General features: G+C 42.1%; 2 protein-coding genes across 2 annotated transcripts; both read left to right on the forward strand.

The window, feature by feature from the left end:
- Positions 1–3,565: 3,565 nt before the first annotated feature.
- On the forward strand, positions 3,566–4,031 carry tmsb2 (thymosin beta 2; the record flags this gene model as incomplete). The annotated part of the gene is made up of 2 exons (XM_079745212.1): positions 3,566–3,665; positions 3,994–4,031. 2 exons carry the CDS (start codon positions 3,566–3,568, stop codon positions 4,029–4,031), a joined length of 138 nt encoding a protein of 45 aa, XP_079601338.1.
- A 2,582-nt stretch (positions 4,032–6,613) lies between these two features.
- On the forward strand, positions 6,614–11,341 carry LOC307081655 (protein Wnt-8a-like; the record flags this gene model as incomplete). The annotated part of the gene is made up of 6 exons (XM_079744906.1): positions 6,614–6,636; positions 7,334–7,367; positions 9,917–10,046; positions 10,270–10,395; positions 10,504–10,646; positions 10,775–11,341. 6 exons carry the CDS (start codon positions 6,614–6,616, stop codon positions 11,339–11,341), a joined length of 1,023 nt encoding a protein of 340 aa, XP_079601032.1.
- Between the last annotated feature and the right edge of the window lie 6,457 nt (positions 11,342–17,798).

The following is a 17,798-nucleotide window of genomic DNA, read 5'->3' on the forward strand; positions in this document are numbered from 1 at the left end:
GGACTGCCAACGGTTGGCAGACTGATCAATATGACCTTCTACACAAGTCTCATGCAGTGTCCACTTCTGCATATTAGAAGCAAAGGTTAATAGGAGGTGTTTGACACATCTCCAGAAGGTCAATGATCTGATTGTATTCAGAGGTTACAGATAATTCTCAGAAGGAACACTTCCTAAATGTTTCATGGATTGACTGACCCCTTCTTGCTCAAAAATACACACACACACACACACACACACACACACACACATATGGATGTTTTTATTGTATATGTTATCCTCATCAATTATCACACTAAGGCCTACAGAGGAGCAAAATGAAACAGCAAATGTCATTGTGTTTCGACGTAGGCCTACGACAATATTTAACGAGATGACTACTTGGCGACCTCTAGTGGGATTCACCTCAATCACACAAATTGAAGATTGAAATTCGCTGTATGGAAAATTTCGGCCGGACTATTTACGAGGAGCTTTGAGAGTTCCCAAGATTTGAATGAAAATCTTAAAAAAAACAAACTTATTGTTAACCAATAAGACAAATTAACTAAATTAAACATGGTTCATGGTTCCGAAACCAATAAAAAATAATCCCATTCAATTAATTAAAATATAATATAGCGTAAAAGTCAGTAATGTGTTTTCAAATGTGTTTGAATAACATTTTTGCGTGTCTGTAAACTGGCTGGCCTTCCGAGACCTACCCTACAACAGCGACCCCTAATGAGATTGCATCGTCCTTTGTTCCAAGATCAGTGAGAGCCCTTCCGGCGGTCATAGGGCTTCGCAGTGTGAGTCATCATGTCCATTTGTTAGTTAGATTTAGGAGGTCCATAGGCATTTGACCCAAAAGTGATTAGCGAAAGTAATTAATAATAGTTAATAATAGTTAACCAGGACTCAGAATTAAAAGTGAGTTATCATTATAAATAATATTTCTTTCGGACAAATGACTATGACTCAACGGAAGCAAATACTTTGCAGTGCCACAGACTAACCAGTAGGTGGTACTGTAATGTCCCGCGAGAGCAGGGAACGCTAATTATTGAAGAATGACCTCATCCTAACGTTACTGTATCTCTCCTTCCGTAATATGATGTCAAGAATTGAACGACGAGCACTCAAAGGTCGGTCCACATGCTTAGCACCATATTAAGAGTCAGTGTCACCGTGAGTCACTATTACATTGCTTGCAATATAAACGGGCTATTTTTTAACCGGACGTGGCCTTCCCTGCACCAGCTTGTTTTATGATGTCAACAACTGACTATGTGTTCTACAAATAATGCCCTTAATGTGATCAACCTCTATTTATTAAAATAAATTGTTAACAACATGTATGAAATTCATAATCACATTGCACTGTGATGAGATTAAATAGTAGTCTATGTCAGAAACATTGCAGAAATAAAGCAAATGTACTTTGTCACGATTAGGGGTCTGTTATAGCCTATTAAACAAATGACCACGATGCTTTTATTTGATCAAATTGAAATTATGTTTGTAATAATTCTTCATGGAACATCAATTAAAAAAATATAGATATTATTATTACTCTTATAAAGTATCTAGGCCAACACAAGATAGCATATAATAGACAATAGCAGGTACAAGCTGTATCATGGTACATTGTGTCTGCTCTGCAGCACACTTTATTGACCAAATACAGTAAAGTATGCTGAATCCTGGCCTAAGTAATGCAGGGCATAAATCATTTCATCCCCAACCAAGCAAGAAGCACAGCTGTTGTCTGTTGGTCACGGTTTCCCCCCAGCCATTAACCCCGGGGAGCAGAAATAACAAGGAATATTGACAACAGGAATGGAAGCAGCACTGACTAAGCTTTCTCTCTCTCTCCCTTCCTCTCTCTCTCTCTCTCTCTCTCTCTCTCTCTCTCTCTCTCTCTCTCTCTCTCTCTCTCTCTCTCTCTCTCTCTCTCTCTCTCTCTCTCTCTCTCTCTCTCTCTCCTGACACCCCCTCCTCCTCCTCCTCCTCTTAAGGCCACACCCTGGTGCAAAAAGCAGGCGTGCGCGCACACCACCAGTCTCTCTCTCTCTCTCCCACTCTCCTCCATAACGCGGTGCCCTCCCTCCTCCTGCACACTCACCGCCTGGCTCGCTACACGTGTAGACGCTCACCCTCAGCTCTTTGGAAATCACCGGTAAGACCTGATCCATCTGCCTTGTTTTCTACATTTCTCTCTTGCTCCTTCTCTCTGTGTCTCTATGTCTCTCTCTCTCCCTGTGCATATATATATATATATACAATATATATATATAGTATGCCTTTCTCTCTAGCTATCTGTTTGTCAGTCTGTCTACCTCTCCCTCCATTTCTGTGTGATTATCTTCCCCTCTGGTGCTCAGCAACAAAGGATGGGTTGGGTGTGGCTGGAGCAACACTAGCAAATGACATGTACCGCTCATGATGGAGGTAGTGATGAAGATGAGAAGGATTATGGTCTAATATCGGTCGGTTTAATGAGTCAGTGTAATGAACCATGGGATGTATTTGAGACATCTTGGCGTGGCTCGTTGTCAGGCCAGCTCATTTCTATCTTGATAAATGTATCTTTGTGTGGCAGAATTCCTCTCCTTGGGGGGATGTTACTAGAATATATGAGTCATGAGCTCAGCATATTCATATATGCTTACATTGTAACCGTTCACAAAGAAAGTAACTGCAGGCTGGAGTAAATTTACAGCGAAAGATTTTCATTCATCCGCGTCAAGATGACAATTTGTTAATAACATACTGCATGGGGCTGCTCACAACAGAACAGTTGGTGGACAAAAGGCTGGGCTTGGGGCTTGGGGCTTGGGGCTGGGGCTGGGCTTGGGGCTTGGGGCTTGGGGCTGGGGCTTGGGGCTTGGGGCTGGGGATGGGCTTGGGGCTGGGGCTGGGGATGGTACCATCTGAAAAAAAAGGAAAAGGACTGCAGTGACTCCAGATGGGGTAGTGGTGCTGTACGGGTCCAGGGGGCTGCAGGGCTGGATGCAGAAGGAGAGGCTGAGCTGAGCAGGAGAACAAAGCCTGAGCCAGCCTCGCCTCAGGAGGGGGGGGGGGGGGGGGGGGGGGGGGGGGGGGGGGGGATAACAAAGGGGGGTGGCAGCATGGCACCATGCACCCAGACATGTCTGGATGCATGGTTTGTGCACACGTTAAGGAGATAGATATATATATATATATATATATATATATATATATATATATATATATATATATATATATATATATATATATATCCTCTAGCGGGGAGGGAGGGAGCTACCCCATTCTGTCAGCCACTCCCTTAGTCAGTATGCAGGGATAAATGTGTCATCAAATACAACATATTCATGTATATGTATATGTAAATATATATGCAATACATATGGTCACAATTGGCCAATCATGATTTCAGATATTTTTTCTTTCGATTTTGTATTCTACATTTGTACAATAACCCTTCATCTAACAGGGGCGTAGGTGAGAGGAACGCTCCGGACATTTTGTATTTGCAGCATGTCTCTGAGAGGCAAGCCCAGCGCTAAACGGTCCTTATGCTCTCTTCCCTAAAGCCAAGATGTCCGATAAGCCCGATATGACTGAGATCTCCAGCTTTGACAAGACAAAGCTGAAGAAGACGGAGACAAAAGAGAAAAACCCTCTGCCCACCAAAGAGAGTGAGTTGCTATTATGTATGCAGGTGTGCGTTGGTGCGTGTGTTAGTGTGTATGTCACATCCACTGCCGTTGGCAGAGCACACTGCAATTCAGCAACGTCAAAACGTATGCACACAACTGCAGTGCACCCCCCCCCCCCCCCCCCCCCCCCCCCCGCAATACACCAGATCATCTAGGCATCCCTTACAGATCAGAAAGTAGCATACCCCCGACAGCTGCACTGCACACACCCAAAGAGCATGCACAAACTAATCGCTCTCCCTATTCCTCTCCCTCCCTTCCTCTCTCCCTCCCTCCCTCCTCTCTCTCTCCCTCTCCTCTACCCCAGCCATCGAGCAGGAGCGAAAAGGAGACGCAACACCCTGACCTGGAAGCACAAGTTCCGGCCTGAGGCAGAGATGACGAAGCAAAAAAAAAATGCACTTTCCTTTGATTATTTAGTATTACAAAAATAATTCCCTCATGTAATCTTCTGATAAGCGTGCTATGGGGCCCGGGGTGCTGTAATGGTGCTCAGCATCTTCGGAGGGCCCCTATTTTCATCGAGGGGGGGTGGGGGGAGGACCTAAGCGCCTGGGTGCCTGTCTTCTGTTCTAGGTTAGCCTTTTGCTAACATGTATCCTATATTGCCAAACCGGGAAGTGTTGCAGCCAAACCAGGAAGTAATGCAGCCAGACCAGGAAGTGATGTGGCCAAAGTAGGAAGGGGTGTGGTGATGTAGTGTACAGAGCCAGGCAGGCATGCATGCAGGATGGGGGCAGGGGTTGGGGGGAAACAATCTGATGCTAATCATGCGGGGTGTTTTCATAATCAACTTTTTACTTTGATTTTATTTATGAAATAAATGTAAATGATTGGAATTACCAGTGACTGGCGTCCATATTGTGTGTAACAATGTCTACCATAAATCATTTAAATATCCTTTAATGTTTGATTATACATAGCTAGCCTCCAATAAGAATGATCATAAATTATTTTTTGTCTCAATGTCCAACCCTCCTTCCCCTTATATAAAACAATAACTTACATTATAATAATAATCCATTTCATTTTCATAGCACTTTTACTTGACATAGTATAAATACAAGAAAAAAACAACCACAATATAATAAACCTCATGTTATAATCAGTCTTATGTTATTAGGCTGATTATAACATTTAAAAAACATGCCGATTTGGGCAGAAAGAGGGACAGAGAGGGGATGTTTAAAGCAGATATAACAGCTAACTCTCCTCACCTCTTCATGTAGGCTTCTATGTAGGGTAATCATTTGAACGGGCGCTGCGGTTTATAAATGATAGACACAATGTACAGGTCTTGTTCCAAATCGTAATGGGATGGTTGCTTAAATAGCCCTTAAAATCATATCCTGGGCCCAGTCTACCAGGATAAAAACCCTACGCTTATACACGTAGAACGAAACAAAGGGCTGGCGTCGCCAATCCTGTCACCCGTCGGCAGACTGTGACTTTTTCCACCTTCTCTCCTTTTATTGCTTTATTTATCACACCTCGAGAAGCCCTAAATCACCACTCCCCCCACCGTGCACGGCTTAATGTCTCCCAAATTCCTTGAACGCGCATTTTACTCCATGGTATTTTAAGTAGATAGGATGTTAGGTCTATGCGCGTTTGAAGTCGATTTTACGTCGACGGCTGCAGTTGAATACACATGTGTCGACCATAATAAACTGTCAGAATGAACGTACGGACCTGACTTGTTACCAAAGTAGGCTGACGGAGTCCATGCGTTTGGCATTGCATTGGATATTTCATATAAATCCAATAAGTTCGTAAAGCCCTATAACATTGTTGGAAGAACCTATTACTAAAAATTAGATATTTTCATGCAGACAATATATGTGAGTCCTACGGTCAAATTGTGAAAGAATAATTTCCAAAAACTCATTCATACGATCACTGAGTGAGGCCCAACTGAAATTATTAAAAGCCTGATTATTATTATTATTATTATTATTATTATTATTATTATTATTATTATTATTATTATTATTATTAGTAGTAGTAGTAGTAGTAGTAGTAGTAGTAGTAGTAGTAGTAGTAGTAGTAGTAGTAGTAGTAGTAGTAGTAGTATAATAAATTGTATTATTGGTTATGGGATAGTCACGAGGACGAGCAGTAGGCTATAGCCTATCGTTTATGTTTTTATTAATATAAGCCTATGCATTATGCACTTATGGTGAATGATTTGTAACGTATCGATAATAATAGTAATACAGGCTTTAGCAATGAATTAGCTACTGCACGTGAATCATTTGGATCACGGCAGTTTCGATGTTTATGGGATCTCTAACAATCATGAGGAATCACGCCCCATCGGCAGATCATTGTTCACATGTCACTGGCCCCTAACTGTCCCCTAAAGAGTTAAGGTCCCCATTGAATAGTTCTTCCAGCAGTTCTGTGGGATTAGGATTTGAATGTGATCACTCTTTATTATTTCCCAGGTAGATTTAGGCGTTGGGCCTATGGGTTTCAGGCAAATTGTCGAATGAATGGGATTCATTTATAAATCGGGATCATCCTCACATTAAGCGCTGTTGTGTTAAGGAGTTCGCTCGATGGCCTATACAGAATTTGTCAAATTGTCTATTAAGAGTTTTGAGTAGTTTATTTGGGATTTTACATGTTCCGTTTAATTCAACGTGATGTGCTGATTATGATGAATCATCTTAGCAATTTGGCAGTGGTATCACATTGCTCAAATGAATATGTAAAGCCAAGGCTACTTTAATATTAAATGAGTGAGAGGCGATCCCTTACCGTCACGTTACCATTGCTGAGCGAGTAATCCCAAAGAAGAGCGCATTCTAACATTGAATATTTCCCACGTATCATATTGTATTGTTTTGTTTCACTGTCGTAAATTCCCGACTGGTTTCGCACCTAGTTGTTTCCAGAGGAAACATCTATTATCCTCTATTGCCATGGCCATGTCAATGTCGCCGACGTGTGATACAGTATTAACATGACTATATATTGAGCTGCTGAAAGAGCCTGGCTTTGTAGTCCCCGTGGGGCCCCGAGGGCCGCTTCCCATACCGCTGCTCATCTAAACGGAATATTGAATACATAGGCCGACATGAATGGTCATAAACGTTTAGAATAATGATCTGCTTGCAAACTTGATGAAAAGTGTTTAAAAACATTTGATTTAGTTCATTTACTGTATTGTTAGTTTTGGAATTCGTGGGAAAGTGAATAAAGGAGGGGGGGAAGCCTGGGAATGACAGGTGAACACATGCAAGGCTGTTTAGCTGTCTGTAGCCACTCTTTGAAGTGCATTCATGCCCAGACGTCTCTTGTTTGTTAGCAGGACAAGGCCATCACCGTGGGCCATTTTAACAAAGCAACGTGACCAGCAGGGGGAAGAAATCTGTCAATCGACGCGGCAGACGGTATAAATATCATCCTGCCCTAGTCTTCACCACAACAGTCGTCAACTCTGATCGGGCCCACTTAGGATACTATACCAGGACTTCTTGGAACGATGGGATCTTATCTGATAAAAACCTTAATTATATCCATATGCTATCACGTTCTGTTTGCCTCCGCATGGTATGTAAAAAAAATAACAACTTTGAACACATACACTTTTTGGATGTGGAAATGTTTGACTTAACGTATTTTTTATGATTATTATCCAGGTCAGCGAACAACTTCCTCATGACGGGGCCAAAGGTGAATTATATACATACATGCAGCTACATCTACTGACCGAACAGATGGTCAACAAAACATTTGTATCCTTTGTTTGTTGGTCAACAACTAATATCATGCTTTGTTTGTTAAGGCTTTTCTGACATATGCCAGCAGCGTGCAAATGGGTGCACAGAGTGGAATACAGGAGTGCAAACATCAGTTTGGATGGGACAGGTGGAATTGCCCAGAGAGCGCCTTGCAGTTGTCAACGCATACCGGCCTTCGCAGTGGTAAGATAATGCGCCCAATACAGTTTTTTTAAACATAATATAATCTACGACGAATCAGTGGATAGGATTGGGTTTGTGTTTTTACGCACTGGTTACGCACACGGGATGCGCATAGTTTTGGTCTTACAGAGTCTTACAGAGTTGATCTAAGTGAAAATGACAAATGTATTTGGCTTCTTCAATATAGCAACGAGGGAGACGTCTTATGTCCACGCCATCAGCGCAGCAGGAGTCATGTACACATTGACGAAGAACTGCAGCATGGGGGACTTTGACAACTGTGGTTGTGACGATTCCAAAATAGGGCAAATGGGTAAGTCAATGAAGATTGGACGAGCCTGTTTATAAAACACAATTATTACAATTAATTAATTATTATTACAAATGCCCAATTTTGACCCATGCAACGGCTCTGGAATAGCAGCTTTAACTTTATTTTTACTTTTTCTTGCCAGGTGGGAGGGGATGGATTTGGGGAGGTTGCAGTGACAACGTTATGTTTGGAGAGAAGATTTCCAAACAATTTGTTGACGCACTGGAAAATGGCCACGATTCACGAGCAGCTGTCAACCTGCATAACAACGAAGCTGGAAGATTGGTATGGTTATAAATAATACAAATCAATAATCTAAAAAATATATACATATTGATTATCCTGCATTGCATGACACTACAAATAAGAATATTAGAGATATTGACTTTTGTAATATTGTTGCAGGCCGTCAAAGCCACCATGAGGAGAGCTTGTAAGTGCCATGGCGTGTCGGGGAGCTGCAGTATCCAGACCTGCTGGATGCAGCTGCCCGACTTCAGGAGCGTCGGCAGCTACCTGAAGGAGAAGCACGAGCAGGCCAAAAAACTACAGATGGACAAGAGGCGCATGAGAGCGGGTAACAGCGCGGACAACCGGGGCGCCCTCAACGACGCCTTCAGCGGCATCCGCCGCACAGAACTGATTTATCTGGAGGACTCTCCGAACTACTGCTCCAAGAACCTGAGCCTGGGCCTGCAGGGCACCGAGGGCCGCGAGTGCGTCAAGGGAGACAAGAACATGACGCGGTGGGAACGACGGAGCTGCCGCCGACTGTGCAACGAGTGCGGCCTACGAGTGGTGGAAAAGCGCGTGGAGATGGTCAGCAGCTGCAACTGTAAATTTCACTGGTGCTGCACTGTAAAGTGTGAGAGATGCACACAGACTGTCACCAAATATTACTGCGCGCGCAGAGAAAGAGGACGCAAGCCCCACAATAAAACCAAACGGAGACACCATGGGCGCAGGCATTAGTGGCTATACCTGTATAAGTATAGTTTACTGCAGTTCAAGAATCAAATGCAATTCGTTTATAATGAACACTGTGTTACCGTAACTACTTTATACATATCTGTAAATATTTTTCATGCACTTATTCAGAATGGGGCAAAACCCATTTGAGCTCGTTTCCACTTGATCGAGGACCCAAACTTGTTATAGACTCAACTCTTCCACTTGCAACATGAGGTCCTGTTTTAGTTTTTAGTTTGAGGTTTCTTCTATTGTTGACAATGACGAGTTAAACAATCATCTATTTTTATTGTAAAACGCATAGTATTCTGTATCCCAAAATAAATATTCTAATAATTTATTCGCCTGTGTTCAAGGCTACTTGATCGGCAGGGGAAGGACGGGGACTTTGCATGTGTGACTCCGTTTGTATATTGTGAGCGGGTGTCATGGTTCTTAGCCTCTGCGGGACGTCGCGGGATTAAGTCATTAATCGTATGGCTGGTGTCACCCAGCCTCGGGGTCAAAAGTAAACTGTCGCGTAATGCCAGCCTTTGAAGATCGCAAAAGGCGTTTCCTGATCCCAGGGCCCAATCAGCCTCATCGGTAGACGGAAACACAGAACAGAGTCATCATTTGTCCTCCCATTCAAAATAAAAGAAGAAAGCGTCCGAACGCAGGCGCAAGTAAGGCCAGTCCTCGTTTTTGCGGCAAGCACTGAGGATACAAAATGGTTTATTCATTGCTTTGGCTACTGGTTATTATCCACTTCAAAGGTTTTGCAGCCAATGCTTGGTAAGTTGAATACATCTTCACTATCATACATTTGGAAATTAATGTGGGTACATCTTTGTTTGATATTGTCTAACTGTTTTTCAACATGTTCCTCCCATAAGGGTCGCAAATAGCTTACTCATGACGGGACCTAAGGTAATATATATATATATATATATTTTTTTTTTTTTTCGGAAATCTCACATTACAATTTTGGATTAAGCCGATTAAGGGACACACTTAACTGTTGCCTTTTTATGTAGGCATTTCTGAACTATGCCACGAGCGTGCAGATGGGCACACGGGACGGAATTGAGGAGTGCAAACATCAGTTCGCCTGGGAACGATGGAACTGCCCTGACAGCGCCGTCCAGCTCAGGGGAATGCGAAGCGGTAAGCCTCTTAAACAACTCCTGTAATGGGACACTTTAACCCAATTTATCTCAGTGTGCTGTAAATGAAGCCTTTGGAACAATAATCATCCAAATGTGTTCAAATATAATCACGTAGTCTATGAGATCAATTATAACATTATATTGCAAATTTGCACAAACATTCTGTGCGTGTGATGTAGGACATTCCCAATTCTGAAGGTCTTCTGGTTATTTTTTAACAGCGACGAGAGAGACATCTTTCGTCCATGCCATCAGTGCAGCAGGTGTCATGTACACACTAACGCGAAACTGTAGTCTGGGCGACCTCGGGAATTGTGGCTGCGACGTCTCCAAGAATGGAAAAATTGGTAAGAATCGGACACAGTATTTGATGGAGATATTAACCCTGGTGGCGTGACTACTTTGCGCATACATGTGCCCTTACTAAACGCCCTTACTTCTTTCTGGTTTTGCAGGTGGTCGTGGCTGGCTGTGGGGTGGTTGTAGCGATAACGTGGACTTCGGAGAGAGGATTTCCAAACAATATGTGGATGCTCAAGAGACCGGACAAGACTCCAGGGCCGCCGTCAACCTCCACAACAACGAAGCCGGACGGAAGGTGAGACTTGGCTCCGTTCGTAATAAGGGCCTTCACAATTGTTATTCTGACAACGTTGATTGACCAGTCGGGTTACGAGTTTGTATTCAATATTTCTTAGACCCACTGAATGCCTTTCATCATAACAGGCAGTGAAGGCCACGATGAAGCGGATCTGCAGATGCCATGGCATGTCCGAGAGCTGCAGCGTCAAAACGTGCTGGACGCAGCTGTCCGACTTCAGGGACGTGGGCCTCTACCTCAAAGAGAAACACGACCGTGCTCAGAAACTAGAGATGGACAAAAGGCGCATGCGCGCGGCCAACAACGCGGACAACCGAGGGGCCATCGCGGACGCGTTCAAGGACATCGCCCAGACCGAGCTCATCTACCTGGAGGACTCGCCAGACTACTGCAAGAAGAACGTCACCCTGGGGCTCCACGGCACCGAGGGCCGCGAGTGTCTGCAGCACGGGAACGGCCTTACCCAGTGGGAGCGCAGGAGCTGCCGCAGACTGTGCCACGACTGCGGGCTGAGAGTGGAAGAGCGGCGCACGGAGGTCGCCAGCAGCTGTAACTGTAAATTCCAGTGGTGTTGTAAGGTGAACTGCGAGGACTGCTCTCAGGTCATCGTCAAACACGTGTGCGCCAAGAGAGAGGGCGCACCCGCCCAGGGCTTCAGGAAGAGACACCGTGCACCCAAGGAGAGACAATGAATAAGGTTTTCTTTGTTATGACCCGAGTAGGCCAAAAGATTGCATCTTCATTTATATTATACCGCACTTTCATTTCGTCTTCAATGTGTGTCTTTAATGCCATGCTATTTATGTATTGTGTCCTTCATTATATAATAAATTGTACTTTATTCTATTATGTTTACTCGTCTTTTAAGAGTATTCCTCACTTTAGGGGTTGAAAACTATTCCCCAGGCTGGGGTCAGAACATTCCAGACGGTGCAACCACCACATCCCAGGTGGTGCATTCCCCTTTGAATACACACAAGGGGATTAGGTAGGCAACGCGGTGAAGTTCACACCTAACTCAAGTGTTTATCCAGCCATGTTCCTGTTGCTAACACTTTGATGATAACCAACGTCAATCCCATTCTAATAGCGTATAACCAACCTGTGAAGGACAAATTAGAAAAGCATAGCACTGCTTAATTACGCATTTAGTAACACAGTAATCCGCGATGAGTGACTCCAAGCTACCATTTTTTTTATAACACCATATAGGACAAAGGACATAGGCCTACATAACAACAATGTCTCAAAGTAAAGGGGCGAACCTTTGACAGACCCTAACAGCTAACTAACCCCCGGTTATCGATTCGAGATAGCGGGGGATCGCATCCATTCGGAATATAAAATGACTGGATAATGAACGAAAACGTCAAACGAAATGCTATGCATTTACCCTGATGTCAAATAACCTCCCCATTTAGGCGGGAAGACGGTAACGCAACGAGACACTTCTCTGGGGGATCATTTGTTTCCCACCACTTTTCCCATTGCTTGCCCACGTCTAGAATCTCCCTCTCAGCTTGACACGTCATAAATCTGCCAGGATTCCAACTAAATGAGTGGGCTTCATCAGGGGGTCCATGCCTGCGGCGGACGAGGCGGAGATCTGACTAAAGTGGGGGCTGGTGGGTCGAACTTTTTGTATTATCAACATTACATTACGCAGACGCGTTTGTCTAAAGCGACATGCAGAAAGTGCATTAAAGAAAAGAGATATAGTCCTACGTCGAAAAATGGAAGAATAATTCAAGGGCACACTGATTTAGTAAATAAGCAATGCAACTGCTGTCAGGTGCTTCGACATATAAACTGCACAAAAAAAATGCAAATTAAACTGTATTTAATCTTAAATTAAATGTTAAATCAAGCGAGACAGCACACAAAAATATATTTTAATTGTGATAATCTGTTCAAACAGCCAAAGAAAGAGCTCCATGTGATTTAAAAGGAAAGGTACCAATACAACACACACACACACGCACGCACACACACACACACGCGCGCAGACGCACACAAAGGCCGAAGAGTGCGCGAGTGCGTGAAGTTAGCAGCGAATGTTTCCCATGCGTACCTGCTGTGCTCTAATTAAGGCCCAGAGATAGCAGAAAGCTGGTAACCTCTTTGTCTCTGTCTTTGACTAATGGTCACAAACTACAGCACCATATTGGAGCCATATTGTTTCTTAATTGAACTCCAACATCTTTCCCACCAAAACACACACACACACACACACACACACACACACACATTACATCATATTTGATAAGTTGAAAACATTTTGTAAAAGTTTCATATCAGGTTTTTTGTATTGATTTTCAAATTTCTCGCAGAATATAAGCTTTTCATTCAAATGTACAGTTTCAGTATTACCTAAGCGCACCTCCTGTTAAGTTATATTTCCATGACACCTTAAAACACCACCAGCACTATCCATAGCTTTCTTTGCGTTTTTTTTCCCAGGAAAGAGGCATGCATGGGAGAGGACGACCACCAGGACCCCCCAAGAGGACCCCTGTATTCACGCAGACAGGCCTGGGGGTCTCTGTGGGAGATTGGTGTGATGGTCCTTCTTACCCTCCCACTATCACTCGGGTGTGAGATACCAGAGTCCTCCTTGCACTGGGTAGGGAAGATATTTATGTTATGTTTAGATCAGCCACACATGGGAAAGAATCCTAATAAATGATCAGACTCCAAGTACACCTCCCATCCTTATGATAGGCAATCATGTAATATTTAGGAAAACATAAATATATGCCACTAATAGGCCCCCGTAATAGGATGACTGCTTTTTAAGGGGACTTCTGAGTTGAGAAGAATCAAACCATGAAGTCAATATAGAGCAGCTAAGTGATACAGCAACCATAGTATTAGGACGATCCTACACATAATATACAAATTGATCCCAGTCACAGTGGAAAGTCGATAACAGCCCATAGTTGGAGGGAGCTCACTCACTGGTTATAAACTAAGCAGATACTCCGTCATGTGACACAATTTGCCTTTATGATTACAAAAACATTAATTTTAATGTCATCAACATGAAGTGCTATTCATCCTGGTCTGACTTCCTGTATGAAAATATTATACATGTTATATTGCTATATAACTTGTCAGATCATGTCAAAAACACAATATTTCATGTTGGTTTAGCAAGTCATAACTATTAACCCAACCAATGAACAGTTACATACAAAAAATCAGTTAAAATATAAACATAAAATATAAAAAAATAAAGTTCATGTAGAAAACAATGCTCCTTGCACTTTCGGGCACGTCCAGAAGAGGGCGGCACTTTTTTAATATTCCCCGGTTCTCCCCGTTTCTTACCATGGAAGGTAAACGATTCAGAACTTAATCCTATTAAGCCATTTATAAAGCAGATCACACGTGCATTTTCTATATAGCCTACTAGTTCCTATGTATGCTGTTTTATTGAAATATGTAAACATTTATATAGGTCCGTAACATTTAAAATTATTTTTGTGCGTAAAAGTGTGAGACTTTGTTTTTCTTTTGTTTTTACATGAGTGAAAGTTTTGTACTGTTTTTGCATGGTTAGCGTCTCTACAAAGGTGATTTCAGTGTGAAAAAGGTAAAGTATAGGTAGGCTACACATTTAGTGTAGGCTACAGTCCAGTAGGGCTGGCCAATGACAATGGAGAAACGATGTAAAACAATAAATATCTGCTTTACAATGATATTGGCCAAGTGTTGAGCATTTCAAGCGTAGGAGTATAGATGCAAAGTATTAATCACATTTTGCCAAAGAAGCATTCAAGAGCTATAACATTGTAATATAGGCTATGTAAGTTACAGAGACATACCCACGCACATAACAAAAAAAAAAACCTCACATGTGAATGTGTCAACAACCACTCACAGATAGACAGAGACGCTTGTATGAAACATCGTGTACAAAACCAACAAGATCCGAGTAATTTGCTATCAACATGTTTTAGTGATGTGGTTTGATTTGACTCGCGTGTCATAAAAGTCAAAACTTAAGGGTAGGCTATAAGATGTCATTTCTGCGGCCACTAGGCACTAGGCGCTATTCGCCGTATAATAGGCTACTGCTTTCCTGTGGCAGAAGGTGGCAGTGTTGTATAACAAATTGTGTACATTTCGATACCTCATATTTTTTCCAGGTATATTTGCAAAACCGTTGGGCAGTTAATAAAACATTGTTATTTAATTTTAAATAGTAACAGAGGACAGCTGCAACCAGTTATATTGGTTTTGACACGTTCGTTAGGTGGTGATATGGATACAAATTAGTAAAGTTCAGTAGGCCTACTGTGTACACAAAGCTGATCTTAGCGTGGTTAACAAGGGCCGCATGGATTGTTGTTTCATGTGAGATCCCACTCCTCAATTTTTGGCATCTTGCTTGCAGAGGGTTAACATTTCTGAGGTGCTCGAAGTCTCCATTATTGTCTATGTGTTGCGTCATGCGTGACTCTTTGAGAAGGATCCGTAAACTTGTTAGTACAGGCGAAAAAGCTCACACACAACCTCATCAAATGTGATGAGAAAAAACAACAGGAACCTAGGTAGTAGAAACAGCTTGCGTAACGTCATCTGAAATCATCTGATCACATCCATGATTTGGACACAGTCCACGCTCTGTGTGGAGCTCCAAACTTTAAGCGATGAAAGACACATAGTCAGTTAACCGTGGACAAGGGCCTTGATGGCGTCATCTTTGGTTTGCGCCTTTTAATTAGGTTTTACATTACACGAATTGTGTGAGCAGCCGTGCACCTATTGCCCTGATTAATACAATGTCTACAATTGTATTATCAGTAGCAAAGGCAAACGTTACTTCATGATCAAAGAGTCAGTGAGGCAATCTCATAACAATGCAGATGTTTCCTTTCTCCCTTTAATTTTGTTTTGTATAGTTCATGAGATCATATCCAAAAATGACATCTTGTGCCTCGGGTTAATTAAACATGGCATTAGAGATCAAAACGGTCTTTCCCTGATTTTTTATGCCTCGGTTTTCCTGTTTAATTAAATCTGAATGAACGGTCACACTCTTCGACAGATCAGTCATGAATCTGAGCTAATTTACATGTGTAAAGGTTATATAATGTTTAAATGGTGGAAATGGTTAAATGGTGGATTTCAAGTGGATTTCTTTCTAAACGCCAAGCAACAACAACAGACATTTCTTTTCTATTATACAATCTTTGTCATTCTACCATTATTGTCTTATTGGAATTCTGACCAAAACCAACACAAAACTCAATTATTCTTTGTTGATACACACCATTTATTATTATTCTTCAAGTGTGAGGGCTGGACTCGGTGGAATCTGTCCTGCATCTAATCTTTTCAGAGTTGCCATCTTGTCTGGGTGGCCAAAATGCACAATCAAATCACACTGCCTGAGCTCCGTCTGCACTGCAGAAACAAAAAGAAGAGCGTTCACTTTCAAAATGCACTCAGGTGCATTCCTGCTAGCAGGAAAGAGTGAAAGTTAATAAGCAGTGATTTTTGTTGTTTTGTCTTTGTTATAAAGTATGTAGCCTAATAATATAACATTTGTAAATTGCAGCTCATTAAACTGAAATATTTTATCATGAATCGGTATGAAGTTTAGATAACCTGTGTCACTACATGCCTTTCATATCTTATGTGTTTTTGATGGACAAACTATTCTGAAATACAGCCTTCAGCGGAACCCAAGCTAATTGAAACCAAGTACAAAGATGATTCTTTAACCTTAATTGACACACTTGGCAAAATCCATTGTCGTTGTTCACCAAGCGATCATCTTGGTTAGAAATATTTGCTGGATGGCGGAACTGTATGTGAAATCCCCATGTATCCAAATTTTCAAATGAGCCCAACAGTATCATTAACAAAGCAATGCACGATTACAAATATTGCGTTGGCATCAAAAGGTACTTTGGGCTTTGCATGTATGCAAATTGCACTTTATCAAAGTAACTTCAGTAGCATACGCAACAGAAACTATGGGGTCGGTTGAAGGGTTAGGACTAGGGTCCAGGATGATCACTCACATACATGCCAGTCCGGTCATGTCCCTGTGTAGGGAGTCGAGTCTACCAAGGAGGTCCTCAAAATCGGTGGAATCAGGAAAGCAATTATCCTCTTTGCTCATCTCGGAGGTTTCCATCTGGGAAAAAAAACTAATATTACAACATGGAATTCCCTTGTAATAGCCCAATTGACTTTATCTCCAACAATAATTGCTTGTGCTCAATCAGTATAGATCTTTGCACTGCATATACAACCACAAATGTCATATATAAAATGGTGTGTACTATCTGCTATGTTGCCCAAAGAGTGAAAGTAATTATCTGAAGCCATAGGAGTACATTTTTTTTTAATGTTATTATTTATTTCACAAAAACATAGTGCAGTCGCAGCAGCAGCCGTAAACCGCTGTTTATGCTATCAACACTGTCGACTTTCGGGCTTGGCAACACAATATGCACCACCAAGTAAGATATTTTAAATGAAGAACATTGGTCCCCATGACTGGACAACATTACTGGTTAAGCTTAACATAGAACATTACTGGTCAACAACATAACACAGTGTAACAATGAATATCTTTATTTAGCCAAAACTATGTTCCCTTCTGAAATCCCAAACAAAATATAACTAATGGATCATCCCTTTTAGGGCAATGTGGTTTCAGATGGGTTCACTTGTCTTCTCGGGGCTCCTTGTTCAACTCTGAGTCATCTTCTTCCCTACAGATAAAAGCTTTGCATCTCTTATAAGCGTCTTGGAGCCTCAGCATCATGTCCCCTTGTTCTGGGCTGGTCCGCTGGACCACCATGTCATAGGCCATCCAGGTTAACTGCACTGCATGTTCACAAAGAACAGCCAAGGTTAATGTGTTGTATAGCCTACATGGATATACATTGATTGCATGCATTATATATCTGCATCGTCAGTATGCAGGGATAAATGTGTCATTAAAAATGTATATGTATGCATACATACATACATACATACATACACACACACACACACACATATATAAAAACAATACAAATATAATATAAGCAGACGTTACATTAACGTCCTCCGTGACAGTTGACAAGTTTCTAACCTGATATGTTCTCCACGTCTTCAATCATTCTCTCTGAATTCTTGTTCAGC

The sequence above is a fragment of the Pollachius pollachius genome, assembly GCF_949987615.1.
Source record: "Pollachius pollachius genome assembly, chromosome: 10".
Taxonomy (NCBI): domain Eukaryota; kingdom Metazoa; phylum Chordata; class Actinopteri; order Gadiformes; family Gadidae; genus Pollachius; species Pollachius pollachius.